Source organism: Astatotilapia calliptera, chromosome 6, assembly GCF_900246225.1.
Source record: "Astatotilapia calliptera chromosome 6, fAstCal1.2, whole genome shotgun sequence".
Taxonomy (NCBI): domain Eukaryota; kingdom Metazoa; phylum Chordata; class Actinopteri; order Cichliformes; family Cichlidae; genus Astatotilapia; species Astatotilapia calliptera.
The window spans coordinates 12,075,585-12,094,529 of NC_039307.1; the positions used below are offsets into that span (position 1 = coordinate 12,075,585).

Here is an 18,945-nt window from a genome sequence, read left to right on the forward strand (position 1 = left end):
CCCATTTCTGCAGAGAAAGTCTCTCATATATTGTGCACTAAGCCATAACTACAGATATTTTTGCACCTTTATAGCTCTGACTATATTTCTCTGTGATTGTACCATGCTTGTATTGTTTATTATGCAGATGGGTTCATGATGTGGTTTAAATTAGATTGCTGATGCTTGAATCTGTCTTGTATTTGTAAAGGTGGCCCAGTGTATAGGTTATAATTATAGAATTGCCTGTTGTAGTACTGTTTTAAATGTACATTGAACAATTTTATTTATTCATTGGATTTTATTTTGCATCTATTTTGCAAGTCTACACATTTTGCTGTGTGTATTTTAACATGGGAGCGAATAACTTTTGGACACAGCCCCAAGTGGTTGCAGGTTTGTTTGTTTTTTTACACTTATGAGGGGGCGTTTTCAGGAGCTGAAAACTCAGAAAACTTTCATAAGTGTAAAAAAAGAAGAAGAGACATGACATAAATTAGAAAACAAATCCGCTTGCTTTTTTAAGGACATTCATCTCTTTTTAGTTGTAGAATGTATTTGCACAGTTTTACAGTTAATAAAAGTCAGAGATTTGTATGAGTTCGTTTTCTTTTTTTAATTTTCTTTTCAATACATTGTTTTAATGCTCCGGTTTGTAATCAATCATTATTATTGTCTCAGATTGATTTTCACAGATAAATGTTTGTAAAATAATGGACGTTTGATTGCATTTCAAAGTCTCGTGATAACATTGGTTAGGCGTGTGAATGACGCAGTTTGGTGACCGGGGGAGGGAGGGGAGCAGAGCAGCAGTGTAGGAAAAGAGGAGGAAGCAGCAAGGATGGCGGAGTCACACCTCTGAAGGTAAAGCAGTTATTTTAGTACATTAACATTGGACGTTTTTATCCCCACAGCACGGTAACGCATTGCTCTAGATGTAACGTACTTGTCAGCCTCTCGTTAAGGCGTGTGTAACAGCGATGTGTCATTTTGCGGTGGCGAGTACGAACGCACTCTTTTGTTCAGCTTCGGAATGGCCGCTGTTTTTCACTGTTTTCTTTTTTCTCGGCTCATATTCACAACGGGAACGGCGCTTAGATTCAGCGTTACAGGTTGTCGGCTCTTCTGTGGCCTTGCGTGGCTGCTCGGGTCGGGATATCAGCTGCCTTCACGCCTTCACAGGATGTTCTCTTTGGGTATCTGCTACCCGTATGCACTCAGCTGGCTACAGCAGAGATTTCCCCCCCTTCGGTCGGGTCGGTCTACGTCCGACAGCCGCTCCGCTCGGGCCTGCGTTACACACACACACACACACACACACACACACACACACACACACACACACACACACACACACACACACACACACACACACACACACACACACCTCTGCTAATGATTAAGCTAAGCGCTGGGTGTGAGTATTAAGGGCAAATCTCGACACCCTCTCTGCACGGTCTAGCAAACACCCACCAATGGTCCTTTATTTCATTATGTGCTAATGACAGCTGTTTTGATTTTCCTTGTTTGGGGAAAAAAAAAGTACCGTTAGCTTGTAAGCTAAGTTGCTCGCTAGCTGACGGTAGCAATTTAGCAGTCTGGTTTAACTGACGTTTGCCGTGCCGTTGACGCTCAGCTTAGCTGTTTTTATTTCCTGCCTTGTTGTCAGTCGTCTTAGCAGGTTGCAGTTTCTCCCAGTTTAGAAAAGACTTTGAGACGTGTATTATATGTCTTAGTTTTATAAGTGGCTTAGCTAACAGAAGACATTTTAGCTTACTCGAGTTGGTTTACGACAAATAGTTGTCTAGCTTGTGCAGTTAGGTTAACAGTCACAACGTAGCATTATTAGCGTCAAGGTGTTACACTCACATTACTGATAATACACTGTCATACCCATATTAGGTGTTCATATCATGGAAATTGGGTGATATTGAAATGCGACTTCTCGACCTGGTAGCTACCGTTTCTGTCGGTAGTCTGTTTCCAGGGGTTTGCCATTTGCACACGTAGCCTACATGACCCCCCTCAACCTAGTGGGGTCATGTGGAGTTCTGTTTAGTGGCAACAGCGATAGCTGCCACCTCACCCCTGTTGTGCAATTTTGCGTCCTTCTATCATACGGAGATTCTATATTGACAGGCCTCAACTTACTGTGAAGTACCAGCAAGCAGATGACTGAATATTTCTTGAATCTGACTCTGAAACATTTCTTTGCTTCGGACGTGCTTTATTGCATTCTCTAATTAGCTGATATATCGGCACATGTATCATCTGATCCTAAAGGGATTATAATGGACAAACAAGGGAGAACAGTTCCACTCATGCCTGAATGTACTGACATTAGCAGATGGGCCCAAGATATCCTTAATGGATAACTTCATTAGTCTATGTGGGAAGTTCAAATAGCACTTTATGGTGGTGTTGTGGTTGTGTTGATGGACAAATGCATTAGCTTTTTCTGCAAAACCTTGCTTGAGTTCAGCCTCATATTTACATTGGCTAAACAAGTAGTTTCAGCTTACACACAGTCACACATGAGCATATCAGTCAGTTGTGAAGGGTGATCTAAAGGCTCATCCATAATTTACCGTTCTGGTCAAACAGGTTTGGCTGAGTAGTTGCATAATTTCACATGAGTTATGTCCTTTGTTGACTTATTAGGTTTTCCAGTCATACGTATCTAGTTAAAATTGTCTTTCTTTTGTGGATTTTGTAGGGTTTAGCTAAGTAGTTGAACGATTGCTTGGATGGGGTTGTAGGCTTACTGCAATGTTAACACCCACTGGGCCATGTTTGCGTAGCAGGAGCAAGTCGGTTTGAGTTTATCCTTGGTACACTAGACTTTCTTGGTCTGACTAAGCACACCCAATACCACAGCATTAACAGTAACCTAGTTCTGACAACCGACCAAACCTTTTCCGTATGTGTGTGGTGTCTTCAGGTTGAACAGTCCCCCAAGAATTATGTTGTCATTTTACATGTTCTATGGCTTTTTCTTAGACTTCAGTATGTGTACAACATGTTTAGAATGAGGTGTAAAATAATAACAATAATCTCTGTGTATACTAGAGCCTTGGGGCTTACAGATGAGCCAAGTAAGGTTTCACTATGAGGATTAAGCCTGGGATATAGAACCTTTTGGTTACACATAACTCAGACCACATAACAACATATTAATTGCTAACCTGGTTATGATTTGTCTGTTTTCAGTGTCTGCTTCCTGAATATAAATGCACTTTTTTTTTCCTGTTGTTTAAGAACAAATGAACCCTTATCCAAGTCTTTTTAGAAAGAGATTGTCTGCTGTAATGTGTTTATATTAACACAAAGGTACTATAGTGAGCCATGGGGTAACAGATGCTAAAAAAAACTAGCTAGCTTATTGCTAACTGCTGACTGGGAAATTATGGCTCAGCAGGAAATCTGCTCTGTAGCTACATCATAACCACAAACCCTTCTGAAACTCTACACCATAACCTGACGTGTACCTTCCTAGAAATGTAACTACACTTTGCGTCGATGCAGCAATATCTCTTGTGCATTTCTGGCTACTTTTTCACCGCAGGTTTTATATTTATCATTGAGAGAATAACAATCATTGTCTCAGTAATAAAAAATAATAAGCATAACATCAATATAAGGAGTCACAGATTTCAGCAAATTGCTGGATGTAGATTACTGAAACTATCAGAACTGATGTGAGGGAATGTTCAAAGTGCAAAATTAGAGTGATGCACATAGAGAAGAAAAGTTACACTGATCATTCTACATGGTGTCTGAGTTTCTTTACTTTTAGGAGCACCTTGGGGGACCTGTTGTTGTGACTTAGCATTATTTAAATACAATTAGGTTGACTTGGATAGGATAGGACATTGTCTTACATGCTAAACCAGCTGAAGACCTACTCTGATATTAGTTTACAGTGGAGTGTTTTAATTTATGTAATATTTATTGTAATAAGCCTTAATAATATGTATATAATTTCTTCTGAGAGATGAGTTTAAATGTTATTTGTTGAGAAAGTTTATGTTGAAAAAAAGTTTTCAAGTAACAGCAGTTTTCTCTAGATATCACTGATCTTTTTTTCATTCAATAAGATGACCTTATTTGATAAGTTATTTTTCTTTTTGGTGCAAAATGAGATTTCAGGCATATCAACACTGCCAGAAATGTTATCTTAAGGTGGAGTCACTTTGCTATCAGTGTGTGATTCAAATGGTTCAAGTTGGCAATTGCATGCAATCTTTTTATGCTAATACAACAATTAACTGTGATAAATGGTCAAAAATCAAATATCTATTGCTATCACATATTTGTATCATTTATCAGAAATTCATATTGAACTGCTACATTTACACTCAACAACTTTCCTAATAAAAAGGATTATAACCAGAATACATCCAGCTCAAAGCCAGCTGAGTCGAGTCTCCTGGAAACGCATTCAGACTGGTGGTAACATATTGGCAATGTGTCTGCATTTATAGCTTAGAAATTATTTGCAAACCTTTAGCAGTCTCACTTGAGTGATTGCAGTAAGTCTAAGTAAGACTGTGACTGTTTGCAGAAAGGTTGCCTCCTATCTGGCCACCTGTGCAGTTGCCTTGCGATCAAAAGTGGTTGTGATTGTGAAACACTCTCAAAATCTGAGCAACCATTCAGACACTACAGTATGCAAAAAAAAATTGATGCCATCACCAATTTTAGTAGATGCAGTGAGGTTGCTATCCTATTTTTACTTGTGAGTGAGCTGTTAGCTTTTTCTGAATTAGGAGGTAGCTTTGTCAAGCTGAGTGTGTTCAGATTTGTTTCCTTGTAGTTTCCTTGTAACAAAATGTAATATTGTTGGGCTAAAATTATCTCAGGATTGGTGGTGCACAAGAGTATTTTAATTTCTGTAATACATTATTGATATTTGGTGTCCCTGTATCGATAGGGTATTGGCAGTCGAAATATCAAAATCTCTCATATTTGTGTCAGTTTTTCTCCCACCCGTATTGGCTATAGCATATCCCCACTTGAAAGGTTGGTGTCACATATTGTCAGTCTTTAGTATTTGAATATATGTATTGCTGTTAGATTCTATTTATCATCATTTATCATTGTGCAGGAACCTAGCCAAGTGAGGGGCTTTTGAATGCTGCCTGCTAGAGCCAATGTTAAAATGATCCAAATTGAGCAGGACTCCAGTATTTATAGCCAACCATTACATTCATGCAAATAGGGACTTGCCTTAACCTAGTGGCTGAATATCTTGAATCTGTGGTTGTTCAACAGCGCTCTTACCTGTTGGTGCTTCTTCTTAATGTGTTCTGTTATTATCCTTCTGAAGTGATAATGTATTTGCTCATTTAAATATTAAGCCACTTAGTGATTTTTACAGAAACCACTGCATTTATTTGACACATACAAATCATAATACCCTTGTTTTGCTTAGGGAAATGTTTTACTGTCATTGCTACTGACAATGATGATACGATAATCACAAATTCAGGGTTTATCCTGCATACAAAGAATTTTGGTCCCACCAGAGAGGTTTTGGTCACGATTCACAAAAATTGCGGAAAAATCTTCACCTGTAAACTGTAAATTGCGAATTCTAGAGCCATTTTTGCTCCAGGATTTGAATAAAAATATTTTTGACTGTTTCATTCATTGAAGCATAAAATGCATTCTAGTTGATCAGATTGCCATAAATGAGACACAGTCTTTGCCTTATCTATGAGGCAACTGTTCTTTGGTGCTTAGTCCCAAGGACAAATTAAGCAGAATACCTATGAAATAAAAGTATATTTCTCCTTAGTTGACTGTATTCAGGTAAAATCAAGTGGAGCAAAGCTCAAAGGGAGGGGACAACATTGCTTTTCTCTCTTGGCTTCATTTTCGTTTTCTTTTACTTTTGTATGTAGCCTAAATGTTGGTCTTATGGAGCCAGGAGTTGCCCTAATCTCTTTCTTGTGCTTCAACTATATCAGCAAGAGACCAGCCAGTGCCTCGGACACGACTAACTCCACTATCAGCAGCAGAGCTTGTGGCATTCTGACCTTTGTCATCATATTCAGGATTGTTTTGGCAGCTGTCTTCCAAAAATTTGGGGTTGATATTGGTTCATTTTTGGATTAAGGAGCATCCACAGTTGTACTGGAATTTCATTTCCAGTAATGTGACAAGTTACCTTAAACTCTTTTTTTATCGGCACACACATGGTGAACCAAAAAAAGCAAAGGAGTGGAGAAAAATCAGAGAAAGTTTTCTCCATTCATTTGGATGTAGCAGGAGAAATGTTTTGTTACACATTCACGTGACTTCTTCAGTCTCAGTTCACTGTAGGTTTCCCCAACCTTATAAACAGTACTTTCGCATAATGACGAAAACTAGCACCACTGACTAACAGTGAGCCATGAGCTCAGTTTCACGATCATTACTATGCAAATAGTCGTGATCAATGCTCATGTCTACCATTCACAGAGACGAGAGAAACAGATTTAAATGAAAGCAGAATGCATTGGACTCTTAACTGCACTGATTTGAAATCAGTGTGCATATTGTGTGCATAACATACAACAACTCTTATAAGTCTATAACTGCATTCAAATCTATACAGATGATTTTTTTTTTTTACTTGCAGTTTGTTATAGCCATAAAGAAGTAAAAGGACAGGTACGGAGAGTACAACCATAAAAGGAAGTTGCTTGCACAGTTTGGTTTACATTGCTCTAGGAGTTGGACTGGCCTGGGTATTCTCATTTTCTTTAAATATGTAGTACACAGGTATGCCTGTTAGAGACAGTATTAGCTGTTTAACTTATTTATGACAGGGAAAAAGAGCAGTGGATACATCATTTTATTATTTACAGAAACACACTACAAGGCTTTCTCTCATGTAAGGGGTGCTACTATTGACCAAACATTTCTTTTACCCAAAAGGTCATATGACCTGTTGTTGTGGGAACTTCATGCTTTGAAAACCACTTCTAAAGATTACTCTCAGCAGTCCTAACCTTTTCACTTAGCTCTGATCCTGAGCCAAACCTGCCTCTCTTTTTGCTGCAGCTTAGCCTGTACTAGTGCTGGAGAGCTTACACAGTCATCAAGGTGCACCAGCAAGAGGCTAAACAGAGACGGCTGCCAGAGAGAGGCTGTCTTAGTTTGTCACATAAAGATCCAAAGGACTGTGTTTTGTCTGGGAGTATTTGAGACAAGTACCACACATGTATATTCTTTAACATCCGTTCTTGTTTGCTCTGGACATCTAGGGCATAAGTATTGCCTCAGGAGTCAATATGATCATTTCGTTGTAAATTTTGTATGGGGTGGTTAAGTGGGGTGTTAGACTTAGAACAATGCAATGTTTGTTTTGTAGTTGGTGTGAGGTTATGCTTGAGTGAATTAAACAGATTTCTTGATCTGGCAGAGCACACTCAATATCTTAATTATAATGACAGCATATGAAACCTGTTTTTTTTAAGGAAGAATATTGTCAGTGTATCTTGTTTAAATGCCAGTGAAACACAATAAGAGAAACATGTTCCGGCAGTTTTCTAGCAATGTCACATGTTCAGTACAACAATGAGTCTACTATAAGTAGTTAACTTAAGTGGGTAGATATCAGCTGAACAGCTAAAACGGTATAAAGTCAACCTTTGCTGACTCTTGACTTGTTAACCGTAGAGCTGTAGTAGCATCCATCATCCTCCCCCCCTTGAATAAAACATTTCACCTATCTTACCCATCTCGCCTGACCTCTATTCCATACCCTTCTCACACAGCTGAGACAGAAAAACCAGATGAAGAAAAAAGTCACAGCTCCAATCACATAAGTTGAGAGACTGGTCTGCAATCTCCCGGTAACCAGTTATGTCTGATAAAAGATACAGAGGAGGTGGGTGGAGGGTTGCTCAACCGGCTTTGACTGGTTGCGTGAGGTTTCTGTGAAATTGACTAAGTATTCCTTACCATTGGCAAGTGGTTTCAGGAGGCTGCTTGCTTCTATCGCCAAGTGAAATTGGTTGCAAAGAGCTATACGGTGCTGCATTGAAACCCTCTGTGCAATTGCTTTGGTCAGTAGGTTGCTGTGGTCACTTGTAGTTTGTATGAAATACACAAATATGTCTGAAAACATTTGCTGACCTTCAAGCGGTTGTGAAAGTGTGATACAAACTCGAAATGGACAGTTTTTTTCATTTAAAATAAAAGTCCTTAACACTCAAACCACCATGTTTCAAAAATTGCAACTTTTTACTTTGAGGGTGAGTGGTCTGAATTTCCTATTTGTATTACACTCGTTAACAGCAGCAACCTGCTAGTGATCAAATCAATCACCCTCTTTTCAGTTCTTGCAAATTCACACACTGGCAGCCAGCAGCCTGTTGTCAGACGGTCTGGGAATACACGCTTCTCCCTAGCAGCCAGATGTTTTCAGGGGATCACTGCCTGGTTTCTAGACCTAGATGACTAAGGCCTAATGAGATAAGATAGAAGAGCATCTCAGTAGTCACATTAAGCTCTAATTCAAAAATCAGTACGGCGGTCAGAAATATCCTCCTGTTTTCTGTCAGTAGATGATGATGGTTCGCTACAGCTGCTTCACTCACATTAATTTCGTGCCTTTGCAAACCCAGACATCTCTGTGTTGCATGTGTTGATTCTATGGAGAAATGATAGTGAAGGCAGATCCAATTTATTAAACTTTCATAATGATGATAATGGTAATAATGATTTAATGCATTAAAGAGGAAATGCAATAAAAATTACCTATGCTATCGCCGCTCATTTTTACAATCTTTGATCTCGACATTGTCATATATCAGCACAACTCTAAGGAGCATGTTTACATTTTATTCTCTTTTTTTTCTCAGTTTTCATATACACATATTCTGATCTTTGCCCACTACTAGGGCTGCCACGATTTGTCGACTAGTCACGATTACGTCGACTATCAAAATCGTCGACGACTGATTTAATAGTCGACGTGTCGTTTGAAGCTTTGTAAGATCGCAAAAGACGCAGGAATAATAGCAGGATTTAAGAGTGTAATAACGGACTGAAACAGAAGATGGCAGCACTGCATGTACAAGGATTCCAGCTGCCGTTAAACCCCGAAGAAGAAGAAGTAGCTTTGTCCCAGAATTCATAGCGCGGCCCAGCTTAGTTTCCAACAATGGCGGTAGCTAGTTAGTTTTAATATTACTCTTATTATTCTTTCTGGGTCACAAAATAAACGTTTAACATATTTTCAGGCGAGAATGTAGCTGTGTAAACCTCAAATATCGGCTCAGTTTTCGGAGACGTCTGTTACCCACTAGCTCGATAGCTAGCCGGGGGCTAGGTCACTAGCGCCGTGAGAACACCGGACTCCCGGCAAATTGTTTTCAAACCCACCGCCGTCTTTCGCGACTCAGGTTAAATATATATGAGTCACTTAGATAAATTAAAAATGTTGTTGTTTGGCCTTTTTTTTTTTTTTTTTTTTTTTTAGTATTTTATTTGTTCCTGAGTAAATCGGTTTGGCTGAGATTAAAGTTATAGTTTTTACACAGCTGAATAAACGTCAAGCAGACAGCTGATTATCAGAAGTGTGAGATGCTGGAGAATATACCCCGGTGTCCTGTTATATTTTAGATAGCAAGGAGTTTATTAAACTTTACCGAAACAATCTGCAAATTTCATTAAAATTGAATAAACTATCATCTTGTCTTTATTTTTAGTTAGCACCTTAAAAGCTTAAAGCTGTAAGCTAATGATAGTTATATAAGAGCAGATGCTGCTGGTGCAATAAGCTGTAGTTTTACGTCCAGTGGATGATGATCTGATTAGTCGACTAATCGCAAAAATAATCGGTGACTAGTCGACTATCAAAATAATCGTTTGTGGCAGCCCTACCCACTACAAGAGGACTAAAGATTTATTTTAAATGGTAATGAGAACTGCATTCTTTTAGTAGGAAACACTTTTAAGATTCATCATCAGAGTAGAAAATATTTCTAAACATTTTGTTCTTAGAAGTTCTTTCAAAAAGGGGTATTTCTTTTTGTCAGAACTGCCAGGAAAGAGTTAAAAGAAACAAAAATTGTGTGAGAAAGTGACTGACAGCTAGTTAAAATTTACTGTCAAAATCCAAAGTGTTATATTTGTAAAGTGTAAAAATTGCCAATTTAAACAAAATTTCTGTTTTTCTCCCACAGCAAACGTCGAAGGAATTTTAAAAGAAAAAAACAAACCTTCATTAACCTTTGCAACGGGAAAGAGCTTCCATCCGAAGGTCCTGGGATCGTGTGCTGTTCAAACACTTAAGCATGTGGCCTATGGATGCCACAATCCAGCTACTTCAAAGGATTTTTTCTCCCATGGCATTTTAACAAAGGGACAAAGTATCATAAGTATCCAAAAAGTCTTTGGATCCAAAGGCCTTTATTCCAAGGGTAATTGTAAATGTGTGGGCCTGCACAGGAATGTGTTTTTTAAAAGCCTCTTTGGCTGTCTGTCCTGTTTTTTTGGAATAAGTGACCTGACAAGAGAGACTCCCATGAGCAATCTTGTAGGTTCCCCGATAACGTCGACATGAGTAGTACTTTAGGTAAAGATAAAGAAACGAAAGAAAAGGACCCCAAAGGTGGTCCGGCCGGCTTAGTGAAGGATGGGGGCAAAGACCCGAAGACCAAAGGGAAAGATGCCAAAGAAGGAAAGAAGGACACCAGCAGCTCAACACCAGGTGTTGCCTTCTCCGTTGACAATACGATAAAGCGGCCAAACCCAGCAACAGGTACACGCAAGAAGTCCAGTAATGCAGAGGTGATCAAAGAGCTTAACAAATGTCGGGAGGAGAATTCGACGAGACTGGATTTGTCCAAGCGGTCCATTCACACTCTGCCCACTTCCATTAAGGAGTTGACACAGTTGACTGAACTCTACCTATACAGCAATAAGCTGCAGAGCCTGCCAGCTGAGGTGGGTTGCCTATCAGGCCTGGTCACTTTGGCCCTCAGTGAGAACTCCCTGACCAGTTTGCCTGACTCCCTGGACTCCCTGAAGAAGCTTCGAATGCTTGACCTCCGACATAACAAGCTAAGAGAGATACCACCAGTCGTCTATCGCTTGACATCTTTGACCACGCTGTACTTGCGCTTCAATCGCATTACAACAGTGGAGAAGGACATCCGAAACCTATCCAAACTCACCATGCTCAGCATTCGTGAGAACAAGATCAAACAGCTACCCGCTGAGATAGGTGAGTAAAATGGAAATGAATTTTTCAGGTGAAGGAAGGACAAAAGACAGCCTTTTTTCACTGACTGTAAGAAGATTCCAGTGTAAGGGAGTGATTGACCATGGATTTGAAATATTTAGCTGTATTAATTTTCAATCAGGGTGTACGTTGTGATGGCCATTTTTTTAATGTATATGATTCTACAACACCCCTATACACAGTCTCCTTCAGCTCCAGCAGTACTACATAGACCATTACTAAATTCCAAAATCCCAAACTAATAACAGCGTTGTAATTGTCAATGTTCTCTCTAACGTACTGTAGTGCATTTAAAAATTGTTGCTGTTAACTTGGCTGTTCCAATTCGGGGGAAAAAAAATCTGTTCTGCACATTTAAATCTGTATTTTAATTCTCTTTATGTGGAATGAGACAAAAGGCTTAGAAGTTGTCAGTGAGGCCAGTGTATAATATTGAAAACACCCTTGTTGAATTAGTAGTTTTTGTATTTTGTATGCATCTTCTTGCAGGGGAGCTATGCAGCCTCATTACTCTGGACGTTGCCCATAACCAGTTGGAACACCTACCGAGGGAGATTGGAAATTGCACACAGATAACTAACCTCGACTTGCAGCACAATGAGCTCTTGGACCTCCCAGAGACTATAGGTAATATAACTACATCATTTGTATTCATCAGTTTGTGAATCCAGCTACATTTAATAATGATACAAAAAGACTGCAAAAAATGTTTTTGGTTACTATTTCAGGAAACTTGGCAAGCATAAATCGCTTAGGTCTGAGGTACAATAGATTGTCAGCTATTCCCAGATCTTTAGCGCTATGTCGAGAACTGGAGGAGCTAAATCTTGAAAACAACAACATTTCAGTGTTGCCAGAGGTAAGTAGACCATGGATTTTTATCACAAATGTAATATGATATGTTTGTGGTCTACTTGTGAATATATCCAGTGTAAAACCCAACCGCATATACCAACAGCCTTGTCCTGCTCATATGATTCCTGCCATGCTACTGTTTCTGTATTTGGCCAGGGTCTGCTGTCAAGTTTGGTCAATCTGACGAGTTTAACACTGGCAAGAAACTGCTTCCAGTCGTACCCTGTGGGTGGGCCATCCCAGTTCTCAACCATTTACTCTCTCAACATGGAGCACAACCGTATCAACAAGATACCCTTTGGCATCTTTTCCAGGGCAAAAGTGTTAAGCAAGCTTAACATGAAGGTATAGTTACACGCTTGTAATACAATATACAATTAATATCTTTTGGTTAAATTATCTCCATTTTATCTGCTGTTGTTTTATTTTTGCCAAAGTCTGGTGGTAGTAAGGTATCACAAGAGGATAAAACGGGTGAATATTAAGCCTGGTTTTTACCGCAGACATATTTGACTTGTCGTAAAAAGAAAGGTCCAGGTGGACAATGGCTCTGTTATTGTCAAGTGTTCCAGTAAGCTGTGACTGTGAGCCAGCATAAGCAATACTAGGAGGCTGAAACTGAGGGAGCTAAATTGAATTTGAACATTATTGAATCTGTGCTGTGACATGTTAAAATATCTTCAGAGAAGAAAAACCACAGGAACATCAGGTATTGAACTGAAGCTTTGTTATACCTGAGCAATATGGAGTCACATACAAAAAGTTATGCACTCCTGTGAATTCATAGAAAATTTTGATATTTAACAAAGCAACAAATCAACATTCTGCACTTTTGGAAAGTTTGCTTTTATAGTAGTTCTAATAAAAGTGAGGTAGAACGATAAAAGTTCATGGAATCATTAAATATATCGAAGTCAAATATCTGTTACGTGGAAAAAAACACACGGTGAGTACTCTTAAAGTGTCATTTCAAAAGAATATGTTTTATTGTAAGAAGCATATCTAATGTAATCCATCAGTCTGCTCACCCTATTTTGTTGACTCACTGAATAGTCAGTTATATTGCTAATAACGCTTTTCCTTTGTCTTCGCTCAGGACAACCAGTTAACAGCACTGCCTTTGGATTTTGGTACATGGACTAGCATGGTTGAACTTAACCTGGCCACCAATCAGCTGACTAAGATCCCAGAGGATATCTGTGGTCTTGCTTCTCTGGAGGTGAGTCTTTCATACATAAATGTTGGGTGATTTTTTTTTTTTTTTTTTTTTTTTTTTTTTTGATTTTTTTTAGTATCTCAGCACAATATCTAAGAGATGATATTTGGTACAGATTTATAATAAATTATGAACATTGGGAACTTATCTTTGAGGCTAGTGATTTATTAAATAAACTCATATCAGCCGCTGTTGCTTTTTCTGGGTTTATTTTTTGGTTTAATTGTGATGTTTAATTGTTTAATTCTGTGAATCATTATATTTAATAGTGCCAAGCTGTCTGATTGTTCCTTATTAAAAAAAACCCTCATTGTCTTCACAGGTGTTAATTTTGTCCAATAATCTTCTCAAGAAGTTACCACATGGTATTGGGAATTTGAGAAAGTTAAGGGAGCTTGACTTGGAGGAAAACAAGTTGGAATGTCTACCTAATGAAATCGCTTATCTGAAAGATTTACAGGTAAGCCTACCATTGCTAAAATTGTCTGGTTGCTCTGATTTCTGTTGTATATGAATCAGAATCAGTTGTTTTAACAATCTTAAAAACTGAGATCCTAATCCTTTATCATAGAAATCACTTTAGTTTTAAGGAGCAGATACAGCACAGCCTGTCTACACATTAGATAATCATCCACAGTTGGTCTCCAGCTGGTAAATGCTGTGGCATACAGTGGAATCAGAAGCCTTTTTACAGTTTCATTGTGCTGTCTCTACCTTCGTTTCAGAAACTGGTGTTGACAAATAATCAGCTGACTATGTTACCCAGAGGAATCGGCCACCTCCTCAACCTGACTCATCTGGGTTTGGGGGAGAACCAGCTGCAACACCTTCCGGAGGAGATTGGTCAGTACTCCTCTTATACCCATTCTGAAAATCTCCTTTATGACAAAGAAAATACATGTAACCATTATTTTTTTCCATAAAGGCTAAGCGTAACCATTAGAGTTCAAGAGCTTAACAGTCCACAGTATGTGCCACCTCTGACCCTTCCTCCCAGTGACTGGACCAATCTGGATAGCTTTGTTAGTGTTGCGTTAAGCCAGAGATTAAAATGAGTGGGGAAAGAAGATAAGGTTAGTGTATTTTTAGAGTGTTTAGGCAGAGAGAAGAAGTAGGTTATAGATGTGGTATAGAGGTATTTGGATTTTCTTTTGAAGCAGTAACAGTGCAACATTTATAGTTTGTAAGACTTAAAATTTGTATAGCTAATGAAGATTGGAGGTTTTGCCCTTACCATCTTAATGGCCATTAATGATTTTTTCTGAGCTTGGTTTAATTTGGCCTTTCTAATATGAATGAATTATGTTGTTGCCCTTCATATTCACTAACATGTGAAGCCTTTCAAAAGGACACTAACTGGCAGTTTGTATTATTACTAGTTGCAACATTAGGTATCATGATCAGTAAAGTTTATTGCAAAACATTAAAAGGAAACCTCTTGCAATATAAATAAAATACTTTTATTCTTGACGTGGTAGTTGCTACAGCAGCTTTGCACAGTTTCATTCTTAATAATCCTGGATTATCTTTAACTGCACTTAGGTGCCCTGCTTTTAGCCCAAGTTTATTCTCATTGGCTGTCTCTTTGAACAATAGATTGGTGATGCTGTTTTGCTCAGAGCCAGGGGTGTCTAGCGGAGATGACCAGAACCTAATCTGACCTGAGCTTTTGGCGCGCTGGAATTAATTGCACTTATGCGTACCTCATTTGCTATTTCATGAGTGCTTAAAGTGCATCAAATCTAATATACTAAATAAAGGAGCTATCATTGAAAAAAAATTATTTTATTGACACAGTTTCCCTGGATGACAGTATACGCTTAAACTAACACTGCATAATGTCTGTCCTCAGGCACACTGGAGAACTTGGAGGAACTGTACCTCAACGACAACCCCAACCTGCACAGCCTTCCATTTGAGCTGGCCCTCTGCAGTAAACTGTCCATCATGAGCATAGAGAACTGTCCCCTCACCCATCTGCCACCCCAGATTGTCGCAGGAGGCCCTTCCTTCATCATTCAGTTCCTCAAGATGCAGGGACCATACCGTGCCATGGTCTGAGCCAAGAGCAGCTCAATGCCAGTCCTGATTAACTGCAAACCCTCCACTTGCTCTGCACCCTTTTGCCTGCCCACCCTCATTATGTGTATCATACACTGTAAAGAAAACACACTCGTCACAACAGGTGTCGGTGGGGCAAATAAAAAGAGGATACTGAGGAGGAAAATGTTTCTTTTTATCATCCTTAGGCAGAAGCAAAGCAAACCTTTGGAGACTTGACTTCTGTGTTTCTCCAGTTTATCACGGTCATTTTAGGATGCCAGTCCATCACCCGTAACTCGTCTTTCATTCCGAATCATACAAGAGGAATTATTTCCATCTATTTGCCAAAACTGAAGATATATAAAGTTATATATATTGAGTAACTGTGAGCTAAGTGGCAAGTCTTTCAACCATATAAACCATGCTCCCATTGCCAATGTATTTATGGTAATTACAAGCATCTATTATGTGAGCAAGGATACAATTGTATGCAAAAACAAACAAAAAGTCTTTGGAACTTTTAATTTACTGCTGCTGCCGTGATTTTTAACGTCATCTTGTTATATATTCTTTTGACTCTCCCATTTTTAAAACATTTTTTTTAAACCTCATCTTCCCTTGACATAAATTGTGTTAATTGCTTCTTGACTATAGAGAACAAAGGTCTAATGATGGTGTTCTTTTTTTTTTTTTGGCATTTTGTTTTGTTTTCTTTTTTTAACCTTTTAATTTTTTTTTAAATGTGCCTATGTCTAGAGTGAACCAGTGGTTTATTTCTAAACACGGTTGACCACAAGAGTACAAAGACATAAATTATTTCGGTAACTTTTTTTTTTTTTTTTTAAATTACTGCTGTTACTTTTTGTTTTTACTTTTTTAGGGTCTTTTTTTAAAATAAATAGCAGCAGGAGATAGTAAATGCATACATAGAGAAATGCCAATCACACATGCTTGAAAAACAGAAGCAACTTGGACTTTTCTCCAAAGCAGGCAGTGCTGTGGGCCCTGTCTATATTGATTTTATGTGACAAAAAGGTATTGAGAAACATCAGCGCATACATAGGTGATGGGATAAATGATGTTTTTATATATTAATACAAATACTGGTTGTTGCCTTGAGTGCAATTTTTAGTTATGTTTACTTGTTTGATATTATCTTCAGTGTTGGGTTGCATAGCGGTCATCCAGTTGATCATTGACCAACATATCAAGCGTTTTTAAAAGACGTTTTGAGCTTCTGGAGCAAGTGGTGAGTGTATGAGAGTTTAAAAAAAAAAAAAAAAAAAAGAAGAAAAACATTTATAATAAAACATTGGCCGGTAACTTCTTGAAAGTTCTTTCTTTTTTCTTTTTAAAAGATGTCTTTAATTTTCTGTAGTTTGTTTTCACAGGGTCGAGTTAAGAATCTTAATAGCATCATGCAAACTATTCCCTTGATTTGTATTGATTTGTAACTTAACTTTTTTTTAAAGATATCTTTGTTGTCCCACACTGTCCCAGCAATGCTGCTGCTTGTATGCACTTTTTATTTGCATTCTCTATATTAAGACAAAAAAAAAAATCAGTAGTCTCTCATTGATTATTTTTGAATGGGGGCATTTTGTTTCAGAAGTATTTTATTTGTTAAACGGTTGTAAATTTGTATCAATTAAATATAAATGCTGAGTTTCACTGGCTCAAAATAAATGGTAACTTTCTTTGGGGAAGGTTTTCCTTTCAGTCGCAAAGGAACCTGCTCTCTTGAACTGTAAAAAAAAAAAAAAAAAAAAAAGGTCTCTGGGTGTGAGACAGTTTTAATATTCACATATCCTGCTTTCTCTGTTGCAAGCATAACAGCTAACTGCATTTCAAATGAGCCCAGTTTATTTTAAATCAATTTGTTTTGGGGTTTTTTTTTGTTTGTTTTTTTTATTCAAAATGATAAAATGTGCTTTCAGTTAGTATTATCTCCTGTGACTGTGCATTTTAAGAATCCAACAAAAGGAAATCAAACCAAACCTTTTTTGTTTCCTTAAGATGTTTTGCATCCCAATTCTATATTCAATCATGGATCTTTTTTTGTATTGACATGTGTGGGCCTACTTTCTCTGCAGCAGCTTGGTGTGTTTTAGTGGGTTGTGTTGGCCACTCTTCTCAACAGGAAGCCCAAGTGACGTGAGCACCACAGCTCACGTTGGAGTTGGGTCGGGTCAGGGTTGGGGGAACAATGAAACGCTGCTTCTAATTTACCAGCAGAACCTGTTGCTGCTTTTCATGGACTTAAACATATGCTGTTCCGAGACAGAGGGAGCCGAGTAGGGCAGGAGAAGGGAAAACGATCCACTCCCAAGAACGATAGAGACTTCACTCGAAAACCTGACAAGGGACAAATCCACTGACCTTTTCGGTTAAGCATCAGGCCCGGTGGTTTTCACACAGATCAAATCGTTCGGACACAACGATGAGACAACACAAGGTGCATATTTGAGCTTAACGCAGTTACAGTACAAGACTGTCGGAAAAAGACAAAAAAAATTGTAAAAAGGGCTTTCTGTGTTCACGCTCAACAACACACCGGAGGCATTGCATTCCTGGGTTTTATATAAAAGCTTTGGAAGTTTCTTTTGTTTTGTGTGTGTATTTACTTTTAGCTGTAAACAATTGTGTGAAAAATGCCTTCAACGAGTACTCAAAAGTGAGATGTGCATTAGGTATGCAGCGTGAGCGCTGTGACCCATTTTTACATTCAGTCTCTCTGTTTTACTTTATTCATGTGCCATTTTGCAAGGCTGAGAATGCCAGGGTATGAAGAGACGAGATGACGGGAGGTGAGGCACGAACTGAGCGGGGCTGATCGAGTGGAGAGCATTTATCAGATCGTGGAATGTAGTTTTAATGTTCTGAGGAGGAGATGGAGATCACCGACCTGTCCATTCAGTTCCAGGTGCTGACTTGTTGCTGCAGGTGGTGATGATGTATTGCGTACTGGTGCATCCAAAATAATTGGAGTATTTTGTTTATTTTTCTATCGTTTGTGATTTTAGGCCATCGAGAGCATCACAGAATCAGTCATTTTGCTCCTTTTGCTTTTTTGTTTCTGGATCATAAGTCATCATTTTCTTGCCTTGTTATTTTGTACAGGAAACAAGCATGTTGAACACATTTGACATGATTTGTCTGGGTCAGAATCGGGCGTTTTTGCATAGAAGATTTCGATTTAGTGGCTATTTGGTGTATCTGCAAATGCTCCCTTTTTGTATATTGCAAAGGGTGTCGAAGCATTGTGTGGCAATGCTTATCCTACTTAATCTACATTGACAAGCAGCCTTAATGGTCTTTTTTTATGTGTTTGTTTGGCTATTCCTTGTGTCTATGGCCACTGACTGTACTTGATGACAAGCAACTGGTTGTTACAATGTAAATTTGGGTCTAGTTTCTTCTGTCTTATTTTTCCTTTTACTCTGTACAGTAATCTGACGTTATGGTAGGCTCAGTATTACAAAATCTGTAATGTGATGAGTTTTTCAAGAAAACAGAGAGCGCAATGGAAGATGATGCCATTATGCTACCAAGTGGATGTGCATTAGCTTACGTCTCCCTTGTCTTTGGCATTAAAAGGGAATTCCACCAA

General features: G+C 38.5%; 1 protein-coding gene across 1 annotated transcript; it reads left to right on the forward strand.

Annotated features, from left to right (window-relative positions):
• The first annotated feature begins 758 nt into the window (after window positions 1–758).
• shoc2 (SHOC2 leucine rich repeat scaffold protein) lies at window positions 759–18,945 on the forward strand. Its single transcript, XM_026170339.1, has 9 exons — window positions 759–843; window positions 10,161–11,203; window positions 11,711–11,848; window positions 11,950–12,080; window positions 12,233–12,421; window positions 13,173–13,295; window positions 13,615–13,752; window positions 14,018–14,135; window positions 15,145–18,945. Exons 2-9 carry the CDS (start codon window positions 10,537–10,539, stop codon window positions 15,351–15,353), a joined length of 1,713 nt encoding a protein of 570 aa, XP_026026124.1. The 5' UTR covers window positions 759–843; window positions 10,161–10,536; the 3' UTR covers window positions 15,354–18,945.